The sequence below is a fragment of the Symphalangus syndactylus genome, chromosome 2 (genome assembly GCF_028878055.3).
Source record: "Symphalangus syndactylus isolate Jambi chromosome 2, NHGRI_mSymSyn1-v2.1_pri, whole genome shotgun sequence".
Taxonomy (NCBI): domain Eukaryota; kingdom Metazoa; phylum Chordata; class Mammalia; order Primates; family Hylobatidae; genus Symphalangus; species Symphalangus syndactylus.
The window spans coordinates 143,042,474-143,055,854 of NC_072424.2; the positions used below are offsets into that span (position 1 = coordinate 143,042,474).

General features: G+C 38.1%; 1 protein-coding gene across 6 annotated transcripts in view; it reads right to left on the reverse strand.

Moving 5' to 3' along the window:
- The window catches only part of PDE10A (phosphodiesterase 10A), a 667,471-nt gene that overhangs the window by 237,192 nt on the left and 416,898 nt on the right, over positions 1-13,381 (reverse strand). The window contains exon 2 of one of the 6 annotated variants that reach the window (XM_055269355.2): positions 11,879-12,006. The exons of 4 other annotated variants lie outside the window; for them this stretch is intronic. In XM_055269355.2, the coding sequence (XP_055125330.1) occupies positions 11,879-11,915 (37 nt within the window). In that variant the 5' untranslated portion in view covers positions 11,916-12,006. Of the gene's footprint in view, positions 1-11,878; positions 13,043-13,381 lie in introns of those variants that run through there. One more of the 6 variants, XM_055269365.2, reaches the window with a different exon arrangement.

Here is a 13,381-nt window from a genome sequence, read left to right on the forward strand (position 1 = left end):
AGGAAATGAGAAACTAACAAAAACAATATGTTCAAAAACACACACACACACACACACACACAAAAGAAGGCATGTGGAGGAAACAGAGAACAAAAAGACATAAACATTTAAAAACAAAACAAAATGGCAGGGGTAACTCCATACTTACTGATTACTTCAAATGTAAATAGATTAAAATCTCCAACTAAAGAACAAAAAATTGGCATAATGGATTTTTGAAAAATAACTCAACTATATATTGTCTATAAAACATCCAATTTAGATACAAAGACAAAAATAGGTAATAGGCTGAAAGTGAGAGGATGGGAAAGATATTCCATTCATAAAGTAGCCAAAAGAGAGCTACAGGTCTTTGCTAATGCAATAAGATAAGAATAGAAAACTAAAGGTTTACAGTTTGGGAAGGAAGAAATAAAACTGTTCACAGATGACATGATTGTCTATATAGAAAATTTTTTTAAAAAATCAACAAAAGCTTCTTGGAACTAATAAGTGATTATACAAGATTTCCAGAATATGAGGTTAAAACACAAAAATCAGTATATTTCCTATATTCCCGGAATGAACAAGTAGATTTTGAAATTAAAAGCACAATATCATTTGCACTAGCACCCAAAAAATGAAATACTTGGGTATAAATCTAACAAAATATATATAAACTCTATATGAGAAAACCTACAAAACTCTGATGAAAAAAAACTCAAACAACTAAATATATGGATACATATTCCATGTTAATGGATAGGAAGACTCAATACTGTCAAGATGTCAGTTCTTCTACACTCAGTGCAATCAAAATAGAAATCCCAGGAAGTTATTTTGTGGTTACTGGAAAATTGATTAAAGTTTATATTGAGAGACAGAAGTCTCACAATAGCCAACACAATATTGTAAGAGAATAACGAAGTTGGAGGACTGACAATACCCAACTTCAAGACATACAATAAAGCTACAATAACCAAAACAGTGTGGTTATTAGGGAAATAATGGATACATGGATCAATGGAATAAAACAGCCTATAAACAGACCCAAATAAATATATAAAACTGATCTTTGTCAAAGGAGCAAACGCAATACAGTAGAGAAAAGATAATCTTTTCAACAAATAGTGCAGGATCAGCCGGACAGCCTCAGGACAGAAAACGAATACAGACACACACCTCAAACCAGTCGCAGAAATTAAATAAAAATGGATCATAGACTTAAATGTAAAACACAAAATGATAAAACCCCTAGAAAATAACATAGGAGAAAATCTAGATGATCTTGGGCATGTCGTTTACTTTTTAGAAGCAACACAAAGACAAGATCCATGAAAGAAAGAATTGGTAAGTTGTACTTCAGTAAAATTCAGATTTCCTGCTCTGCAAAAGAAACTCTCAAGAGAATAAAAAGACAAGCCACAGACTGGGAGAAAATATGTGCAAAACACATATCAGATAAAGACTTACCCAGAATAGACAAAGAACTCTAAAGCTCATTAATAAGAAAACAAACAACCTGATTATTAAAAGAAGTCCAAAACACTAACAGATACGTCATCAAAAAAGACATACAGCCGGGCGCGGTGGCTCACGCTTGTAATCCCAGCACTTTGGGAGGCCGAGGCAGGCAGATCACGAGGTCAGGAGATCGAGACCACAGTGAAACCCCGTCTCTACTAAAAATACAAAAAAATTAGCCAGGCGTGGTGGCGGGCGCCTGTAGTCCCAGCTACTCGGAGAGGCTGAGGCAGGAGAATGGCGTGAACCCGGGAGGCGGAGCTTGCAGTGAGCCGAGATTGCGCCACTGCACTCCAGCCTGGGCAACAGAGCGAGACTCCGTCTCAAAAAAAAAAAAAAAAAAAAGACATACAGATGAGCAAATGAAAAGATGCTCTATATTATATGTCATGAGGGAAATGCAAATTCAAACAACAGTGAGATACCATTACATACCTGTTTAAATGGCCAAAATCCAGAACACTGACAACACCAAATGCCAGCAAGAATGTGGAACAACAGGATCTCATTCACTGTTTGTGTGAATGTGAAATGGTACACTGGAAGACAGTTTGGCAGCTCTGGCAAAGGTAACAGTGTGGGTCAATGTCTGGAAATGAACGCCAGAAAACATAGGACAGGAAATCTCCAAGTAACTCAATTACACTGCAGAACATGATACCAAGGAGAAGCTTCTGGAGATAAAGTTATAGATAGAGCAAAGCCAGGACAAATCACAAAGTGCCTGATAAGTCATGAGTTGCTCTGTTCTAAAGGCAACCAACAGCTGCTAAAGGGCTTTGCTTAGGCATGACAGTGACATGATCATAATCATATTTTTAAAAAGCCAACTCAACTCTAGTAAGTGAAATATGAAAAAATGAGCAAGTCCAAATCCCAACCCTTACTGTCATACACTATTAGTAAGAGTCTATATTGATACAATCACATTGAAAAATTGTTTGGCAGCCATCTACCAAAAAATCAGAACACAGGCATATTCTATGACCCAGAAATTACACCCCTAAAAACGCATACTTAAGTCCATCAAAAGCCATATATATTATTACAATATTCAAGAAAGCACTATTTATGATAGCCAAAACATGGAAACTACCAAATATCCATCAACATTAGAACAGATAAATCACTTAGTATATTCACACAATGGAATATCGTACAATAATAAGAACAAACTATTCAGAACTGCATGGAATAATATGAGTGAAGTACACAAACAACGTTGAACAAAAGAAACCAGACACAAAAGATAAAAACTGCATGAGTCTATTTAAAGTTGGAAAAATGTCACTACCTGTAAGAAGTCAGAAAAGTGTTACCTTAAGGGGTTAGTAACTGGAAGGGGACACAACAGGGGCTTTCAGTATTATCTCTTATTTTTCAGTCAAGGAAGCCCAGATTCATAGGTAAAATTACTTACAACTAGTAAGTGGTGGAAATGGCATTCAAATCTATGCCTGATTTTTAAAAATACATAGCCATGGGCTAAAAATGACCTAGAGAAACTGTCAAAATGTTCTTCAACTAATGTTTATTGTCCTATGCCTTTATGCACAGCGACTCCACTGCTAATAGTGCCTTTTCTTCACTGATAAGTTCCCTGTAAACAGCTGCTTATTACTTCTACTATGAAACCCATTCCCAATCTCTCCCCATACACTTAACGGACTCAGTAACCAGGTGTTTCGTCTCTCTCAATACTTTTTTTAAAAAAATATATAATTTATCGAGTGCTTATTAGGTACCAGGCATTTTATTGGTCTTTTCCCAATAAAGATAACAGGCTTCCAGATATAAATAATCCAAGGTCACATGTCTAAAAAGTATTAAAACTAGAATCGAAATCAAAACTTTCTGAATGCAAATCCAAAGCTCCTTCTATTATATTATGTGTCCATCTTTCACCTTATCTTATTGCTGATAATCTATTTATCTGCTTTGATCTCAAGATTCTTATTTCTTTGGAAGCCAAGAGTCTCTACTTACCTTTATAACATCTGCCCTAAGCCAAGTGCCCAGCAAACAATAGGTACTCGACGAAGAATTTGTTTTTTTTTTTTTTTTGAGATGGAGTCTCGCTCTGTCTCCCAGGCTGGAGTGCAGTGGCACGATCTTGGTTCACTGCAAGCTCCACCTCCCCAGTTCACGCCATTCTCCTGCGTCAGCCTCCCGAGTAGCTGGGACTACAGGTGCCCACCACCACGCCTGGCTAATTTTTTGTATTTTTAGTAGAGACAGGGTTTCACCGTGTTAGCCAGGATGGTCTCGATCTCCTGACCTTGTGATCCGCCCACCTCGGCCTCCCAAAGTTCCGGGATTACAGGCGTGAGCCACCGCGCCTGGCTGGCATTTTTTTTAAAGAACTAAGTATAGTAGCCCCCACTCCTTATCCATGGTTTCACTTTCTGCAGTCTCAGTTAATCACACAGTCAACCACAGTCCAAAATATTAAATGGAAAATTCCAGAAGTAAACAACTCATAATTTTAAACTGTGCACTGCTTGAGTAGCATGATAAAATCTCACATGGTACAGCTCAGTCCCAACCAGGACATGAATTCTCCCTTTGTCCAGCGTCTCCATGCTGTAGACACTCCCAATCCCTCAGTCACTTTGTAGCCATCTTGCTTATCAGATCAACTGTCATGGTATCCCAGTGTCTGTGTTCAAGTCACCCTTATTTTACTTAATAATAACCCAAAGTGCAAGAGTAGTGATGCCGGCAATTCAGATGTGCCACAGAGAAGCCATAAAGTAGTTCCTTTAAGTTCAAAGGTGCAAGTTCTTGATTTAATAAGGAAAGAAAAAGCAAAGGTATGCTGAGCTTGCTAAGATCTGCTGTAAGAATAAATCTATCCAAGAAATTGTGAAGAAGGAAAGAGAAATGTATGCTAGTTTTGCTGTTGAAAATGTTATTGGTGAGAAAAATAAAAACACAGTATTCTGGAAAATCACAAAGTTTATACAGCTATGCTTGCTCGACAGAATAGCCATCAGTGACAAGTAGCTATTGGAGACTTGAAAAGTTGCTACTCCAAAGTGGGATGTGCTGTGAGTGTAAAATACATACTGGATTTCATAGACAACAGTACAAATGTAAGAATGTAACATATTTCATCAAATAATTCTTTAATAATCAGAAGCTAAAATTCTAATATTCTGGAATAAATTAAGTCCATTTTATTATTAAGTTAATTTCACTTACTTTTTTAAAGTGGCTACTAGAATATTTTAATTTACATCTGTCATCTTCACGTTATATTTCTGTTGAACAGCATTGTTGTAGGGGCCTTTTTTTCTCCTTACTCAAGGAAATGATCTAAATTGTCCCTAATTGAGACTATTAAAATGCACAGTGGAAACAGCCCATGTAACTGCCATAATTTGTCCTGGGTTCCACATGAAGAAATTAATTTATCATTCTTTCTTCTTTTGCATGAGTGTTGTAAGACTGTGTCAATATTCAAAGAACATATTCCAACCTTTCCAATGTGCTTAAAAATTAACCTTGATATCACCATTGTTTAAGTGACTGCTGTGGGTCTGAATGTTTGTGTCTTCCCAAAATTCTTACGTTCAAATTTGTAGTATAATATAATTATCTGTTTACCTTCACAGCCTGTGACAGTCTTCTCTCCGTTCAAACTGCTTGTTTCATGTCTCTTTATAGGAAATGTTCCTCTTGTCTTGTTAAACTCATACCCTCTTCTTAAATCTACTCCCAAAATTTGTTTTTTAACCAAGGAAGAATGCTTCACAGGAAATGTTACTCCCTACTCTCATTCCGGTTTACTGTTCCCTGTGTGTAGGCACTATCAATAAATGTTGAAGGAAACACAGAACTGCATAAAGCTGCATAAACCCACATATGTTCTTTGCTGTTAAGAGAAAAAGAAAAAAATTGAAAGTGCCAAAAGTGTTTGTTTTCTGGAGAGGAAAAAATTAAGCAGGAAAAACTTTCCAATGTAAGCTATACAAAAATTACCTGTTTTAACCAATGGGGAGCCAAGAAAAGTTAGGAAAGAAACTACAATGTACTTTCTTCTCTGTTATGGACTAAACTGTGTTCCTCCAAAATGTTGAAGTCCTAACCCCCAGTACCTCAGAATGTGACTCTGTGCGGAGAAGGGACCCTTAAGAAGATGATGAAGTAAAATGAGGCCCATAGGGTAAGTCCTTAATCCAATATGACTAGTATCCTAATGGCAGCCCTAGCAAACTAATGCTCTCCTTTCTGAAAAAAACGTATATTTAAAATCGTTTAAAAGGCAGAATGAATCTTTTAATAACTGGAAAAATATTGTGTCAAAAACAATAAGCATACAAAAACAAAAACCATCAATTTGATCTGATATCTAAAACAAGCAAATGTAGCACTACCGTGTCCCTAATGCTTAAATTTAGCTCAAGCCACTAGGAGAAACAATCATAATAAATGGACAGTCCTTGAGTAAGAATTAATACCGGTCCAACAGTGATATTTTCTCATATACTTTCAAAACATACACACTTGAATTTTACAATTCACATGATTTTGCTTTGTTAATATCAAGAAAACAGCATATTTCTTTTAAGCTGTATATTTTCAAAATCAAAACCAACCTTCTCAAACACTACTTAATTTTAAAAGAGGAAATAACTCAATTTTCTTTAATGATAAGCTGGCATCTCAACATAAAAGGGTCTGCCAGAAAATCAATGCTATATAAGACATACATCACTTTCTTAAGCATTGATATAAAGTCTTTCTCTGGTCTTTGAAGTAGAAACTACGTCTTATTCATCTGATCCTCAGCGCTAGTAATTACAGTCGATTATTATTAGTAGCATTACGTTCTATAAAGTCCACGCACACACTGAATCAGCAAATTCTTGACCAATGCTTGCTCCTAGTGGAAATACAAGGTTATGTTCCTAAAAGCCTTTGGTGACATTTCATCAACCAATCAATACATAACCTTACTCTGCACATGCACATGTCCACAAATGACAGTGAAAGCACTGTGAGGATTGGGGTTACAAATCAATTTTAGTGAGTAAACAAATGAGCAAATACAAAATTCAAAAATAATGAGAATCAACTATACTTTCACACACCAAGCATTCAACAAATGTTTCAGGATCAAATGAACAGATGGATGAAACCATTATCTTACTGAAGTGCTTTCATTACTTCTAGTAATTTCATTATTTTGATCCCATCTATGACACTTATATGACACTGAATCCGCCAGCTGTTTGCTAGCAGAATAGCAAGGTGAGTCTTTGGGAACCACATCTGTCCTCTGCCTTGCTTACCTTGCAAAAAAATTGATTTCATTATTTATTTTACTAGATCTTTGCTGACAAATATGAAAATACTGGAGAAGCATACACCATGAAATTCTGTTGGGAAACCTAGGAATTCAAGTCCTGCCAGTAGACTGGAACAAGAAATTACACACCACGTAGGCATCATCAATGAGATACTCTAAACATTCCTATGCTTGAGAGTCAGTATCACTGCTATGGATCATGTTATCTGAGTAGTCAGTATCACTGCTATGGATCACGTTATCTGAGTAGTCGGTATCACTGCTATGGATCATGTCATCTGAGTGAGACAGGCCAGAGTTCCTAAGACAGTTCTCTTCACATTTTGTTCTTGGAGAGATAGTTCTCTCATTTGTGACCTTAGCCATTTTCACACATTGTGATACCCTTTGGAAGCATTACACTTCACCTCTTAGGCAAACTGATTTTGCTTTTAAAAAGAAATCCCCATTCATAAGTGTTTAGTACCAGTTGACCTGTCTGTATTTATTTTCTCATAATCTACAGTCATGCTACACTGTTTGAAGCTGTGCTGCAAATACTTCAAAAGTTTCTATTCACTTGCTCACACTATAGCTGTTCCACTTCAGATCATTCATTACACAGCCCCCAACTTGCTATGCTGCTGTCAAACATCTTGTCCCTCCACTCTAACAGCTGCTAATTATTTCTTAACATTTAGGAGCCAAATTGTCCCTAGTGACTAAGAAATGCTATGAGTAGAAACACAGGCATCTAAGCTGTGCACCCTACTAACATGAACTTACTGCACAGAGCAGTGAAGCACAGAAGAATTGTTTCCGCTTATCTTTACATCAGAGAAAGATTTAAATATGTCACTTCCGCTTTCTTGAAAGTTTCATGTATGTCACCTATTACCTCTAAAACTCTAATTTCCTTTCCTAATACTTAATCCTTTCACGAGAGCAAGTTTAGTGCTCGAAGAAAGGTGGCATTATTATTCTGGTCTCTACGGCAGCATTTAATTTTAAACACAAAATTCTAATCTTCAAAGATGACTACCAAGGTACTCTTAGCTCTACCATTTACAGATTTACTGAAATACGTCACTTAACATTTCTATGCCTCAATTTCCTCATTTGGAAAATGGACATAATAATAATCTCTACACCTCATATATGAAAACTGCTTTTAAAAACTCAGAAAATATCAGCTCTTATTACCACCTAAGTATAAAAAAATTAGTTTATACCTAGTCAACAAAACATTCATCAAAAGATATAATATGATATTGTTATAAAGTGGTTTCTGCAAAATACTTTAATTCAAAAATGTCATTTTAACAATTCAGTGGCATTTCTAAATTCCTAAAACACTTTCTTTTGCTTCCTTGGTGACAAAAATGTAAACATTAAATAGTCACTCGGCTGCGTGCCGTGGCTCACTCCTGTAATCCCAGCACTTTGTGAAGCCAAGGCCAGAGGCTTGTTTGAGCCTTAGGAGTTTGAGACCAGCCTGAGCAACATGGTGAAACCCCGGAGGCTGAGGTGGGAGGATCACCTGAGCCCAGGGAGGTTGAAGCTGCAGTGAGCCATGATCGTGTCACTGCACTCCAGCCTGGGCGACAGAATGAGACCCTGTCTCAAACAAACAAACAAAAAAGCAGTCATCCTCAGGTTTACTTCCAGTATGTCTCACCGTTCTGTCTGTAGAGTGCTAATTGTAATCCACAATTCTCACTGCCAACTTTGTTCAACTAGCGTTCGTGTTAAAATTTCAAGTTTAGATGACAATGCAAAACTTGCTATATTTCACTAATCTGAGCTAATCTCATAATTAATGACTAAAAATTTTACATATAATATGTTAGGCTATTTAGATGTTCAGGTCTTTCATCCTGATATAGGCACCTTGGTCTGCCCTTTTCAACAAGGCAGCCATAAAATTATAGGTTTGTAATTATCTTCATTCTTTAGGACTTCATAAGGAGCCATTAAAATAGTTAAATGACATTTTATAGGATAATGTAGTGCACAGACTTTTCACTATGATGACAATTTGGTCATACAGCATGTTCTGATGTCTGGATTTTTTTTTACCAGTAGAGAGAGTGTGTTTGGCATATGCATTAGTAGATCACTACTAGTCTTGAACAGTTCCATCTCATGAATCTAACATTTTTCATATTTCAGTATAAATGCCAATAAGTAATTGAGATAAACAGCTTGTGAGGCATTAAATGTTACCGAAATGACCCTAGTCCACATTTGGCTTTCTCCGTCCTCATAGTTACTAAGACACGGTTCATTGTCCAAATACTGGTGACAGAGTTTAAGAGCTTATATGAGACATATTGAACTATGCCTTTCATCGAATTTGCCACACTTACTTTTTCACCAAAAAAATGCCAAATTCAAAGCCTTATAAGTGGCAGCGAACTGATCATAAAACATTATGTATAATGAATTGTATGTATTTTTGCTAGCAAACATTATTTCTGCCAAACAATTCAGAAATACCAAACCATTTAAACAGACAGGAATCTGGCCTACAGTCAAGAAAAGCAATAAAAAAAAAAAAAAAACCTCAATAGCTGCTTTTTCAAACAAAGAGTCTTTTCCCCTGCTCTGGCACAAAATTTGGGAAAAGAGCCAAGGTGCTACTTCTCGGCCCTCTGACATCAGGGGAAGACTGTGTGCGTCAGCCGGCCCAGTAGGGACCCCTGGCTTATGACAATGCACCATGTGCTTCTTATCTTATCAGCTTATAGTGCCTGGCACTTCAGCCATTACTGTGTGAACCCTGGAGGAAGGAAGGTGTTTGTAATTGTGAGAGTGTAGGTTAGAGTTGGGAGTGGAACAGGTTTTAGCAACTTATTAACAAAATAAACTGTTCAACATATGGCATTAATAATAATAAAAGCCTCTGCCTTCAAACTCAAACTTAAGAGAAAGTGAGTTTTTTTAAAGGGGTGTTCTAGCTGCATATGAGAACCACTTCCACTCCTACTTATGCAAATAAATGTCAAAGTTGTAGTTCCAGAACAGTGACTCCATTACATTCTTAAAAAAAAAAAAAAAAAAAAAAAGCAATTTGTTAGAAAATGTACGTGTGCCTCTTATATTAGCTCTACTAAAAATGGTGCTTGGGGATTGGGAATAGGTTAACTGCTTTCAAATGTTGACCAATATTTGCACCTCTAAACAAGGCAGGGGAGAGAGTTCCACCCACTCAGGCAAGTGGAGCTCAGTCACACTACTGGAGCCAGGATTGAGGGATTCAAAGAGAATTTGCTAAAGACAGAAACTGTCTCATAAAAACTATTTCACCTCAAAGTTAACTTTCAAAAAACCTATCCTTGACTTAAAAATCATTTTAAAACAACTTTAAAATATTCAGAGAAACGTCACACTTGCTATTTGAAAATTAATCTTGTCAATGTAATCAACACGTACATTCTGAATAACAAAAATAAGAGTTTTACTTACTAGTCTTGGCTCAGACTGTACATTAAAAAGCTCTTTGTTAAAAGTGAGAGTGCATTTATACCATGATTTACAACCATCTCAAACTAATACACCTCGTAAACTGTCATCCTGGTTATACAGCTAATAAAACAATAGATTTCTGATATTACATTATAACTGCTTATTATTCCCTCAAGCTTACCTGTTAAAACAGGATATGATTCATTTGCTCCCTGCTACTGCTCTGTGTGGGTTAGAGGTCATGCCGTTATAAACCATGAATAAGTAGAAAAATTATTTACTCCCTCTTGTGCCAAAATTCCCCTCTCTGAGGACACCATCCTATCCTTACACCTCATTCTTCCTTTCATTACTTTTGAGCCAGGTATTTGCCCTCAACTGTACACTGTGGTGACTGTTCATCTAATTTCTCTCCCATTTGAATTAACTTTGCCTCACCTCACTATTGAGTTTAAAGACCATTGCCAATTACTGCAATAACACCTCAGCAAGCACCACAGAATTCTTTGCTTAGTCCCACCCCACACTAGGTAAACCCAATCATTCGAGTTTTGTGACCTGCATTTCTAACCGGTTAGAGAAAAATGCAGTCATGTCAATTCTTTTCTGTCTCTTAGATGGCTCCCTATATTGATCCCACAGCTGCCGGACCAAGACTGTTCCATTGCTCCTAAGCATCCGGACACAGCATGATCACCCTGACACATGACCTAGCCTTTTGTTACTCAGAGGATCCTTTATTTTTCCTCTTCAATGTTTCTCTGAACCTCTACCCACTTTCTAGCTTCTCTCCTAACTCAGCTGGCTCTCTTTTTTGGTTCTTGATTCCTTCTTTTCTTTGCTCACTCAGTTATTTCCCCTTTATGTCTCACGTCTTCAAACTCTCCTTACCCCTTTTAATGTAAAGATTTCTAAGACACTCACACTTCCACCAATCCTGAAACATGATCAACAACAAAACGTCCTTCACACCTGGTAAACCCATCACACCTTCTATTTTCCTTTCACCATCACAGTCAAAAGAGTAGTCCGGTGCTTATTTTAATATCCTTAATTCTAATTCATGCGTTAATAATCACCCAATGATTTCATTCCCTATAACTGCACTAAAATCATTTTTTGGCTAAACCAACTTTCCAAATTGCTAAATATCATTACTTCAGTCTTCATCTCTCTTGGTCTCAGTAGTATCAGATATTGTTAACTAATCCCTTAGTTTCTTGGAAATTTCTCCTACATAACATGGTAAAGCAGGTCATTTAGCCAATAATCAATTTGCCTAAAGCAAATATGTAACCACCCTACGAAAAATAAAGGGAAAAATCACCCCACTAGAACATCACAGAAATCCTCAAAAGCCATTAAAACTAATCCATCCAGTATGAAACACTGTAAACTTTTCGGTGCAATGAAACCCTGCCAATGATACTGCAGGGGGCTTGACTGAAGGTTGGCACCAAAAAGAGTCAAGGTGTGAACAAAACAAAGTTTTCATCAATTGATAATTTTAATGAATTGGCAGATCAAAACAGAGCTATAGAGTACTAGTTTGCTTCCTGTCTATCTGAATGTCCCTTCGAAATTTCTTTTGCTGGCTTCGTGTCCTCTACTCACCTGTTAAATGCTGGGATTTCCTCTCTTCTATCCTCATTCTACATTCTTTTCCTTCAAAGTCTTCTCTACCCCCATCTCTTCAACTGTAACATCTCTGTGGATGACTTCTATATCTACACCATTAGCTTCTAAACAAAAACAAAACAAAAAAATCAAATAACTAACAGATAATTCTCAGCATGGCTACACCTTAACCTACTTGAATCTTCTCCCTCTTCTCCTTCTCCTCCATCTTTCATATCCCATCTCTTTAAGTGAAATCATCCTCCTCTTAATCATCTAAACTAAATATCCCAGTCATCCTCCAAATCCACCCTCTTCTTCAATCCCTAAATGCAAATCACTAATTTCTGTCAACAGTACCTTCACAGTGTTTCTGCCTCCTTTAAACCTTCTTCATTCCCACTGCTATTGCCTTTGTTCAGACAGTTAGCCATCATTTTCCCCTCTCAGGGAAGGTCACCATTTCCAGCTCAGAATAAACCCCAGTTTGCTACATCAGTCATGGTAATGCTCTCCTTCCCTGAAAGTCATTAGTTTAGCTCTCACACAGAAAAGTCCACTCTTCTTCCAATGTGCATATCAGGCCTACAGCCAACGAGCTGATCTTGCCACCATCAAAACAAAGTCCATTAGCAAAGTGGGAAGGGTAAAGAAGCAGATCCGAAGGGTGTGAGTAACTGAATCCATCAATCCTGGAGTTGCCCTTCCTCAAAGGCTCATGTTTTATGATGCCACTTTTCCCTATTGTCTAAGTAATCTGAAGCAGGTTTCTCTTACTTGCAGCCAAAAGGTGCTCTAACTGAACAGCCCCATGTCAGTGCACAGCCTTCTCCCTCAACTCGCCTTTCTGGTTTCAGGTCTCCTGATCAATCTTTCTTCACACTACTCTACTCTCAGAAGTACTCTCCTGGGGGACGCGGAATGATCCTTGGGCCCAAAAGTCTGTGACCAGCCCATGCCCAGCTGGCATTCCAAGACCTTCCAGGGCAGCACACAACACTCCATGCTCAAGAAACTCTGGGAAGTCTTCTAGGGCTTCAGCACAGCAGGAAGCTGGGACCACACAGCTACTGAACGGGCTGTAAAGGCCCCACACCCCCAAGGGCACAGGCGACCCCCATCTCTGGGTGCCAAGCCAAGGAGCTGCCAATGGGCTTTACACCCATGGTTCTGGAGTCCACCTGAGGCACTCATTCACCCCAGGTCCCCTCACTCTTGGAGCTCCCCACACATGGGCCCCCTGCTATGAGTCCCTGCCTCCCAGCCACCATCCACTTCAAGACTGGACTAGAGCGGCCCTCACGCAATCAGCAGCCACAGCGAAGGTGGCACATGACAGGTGGGCACAGGCACTTCTGATGACATCATGCCCACCCTAGAAACGCCGCCCACCCGCTTCCAGCCTGGGCTTCCTAGGATGGGTGGGAAATTTCCTGCAGCTAGGGAGGGCCCGAGACCTGAGTCCAGCAGCTAGAGGACACAACAGAAAATACACAAAAC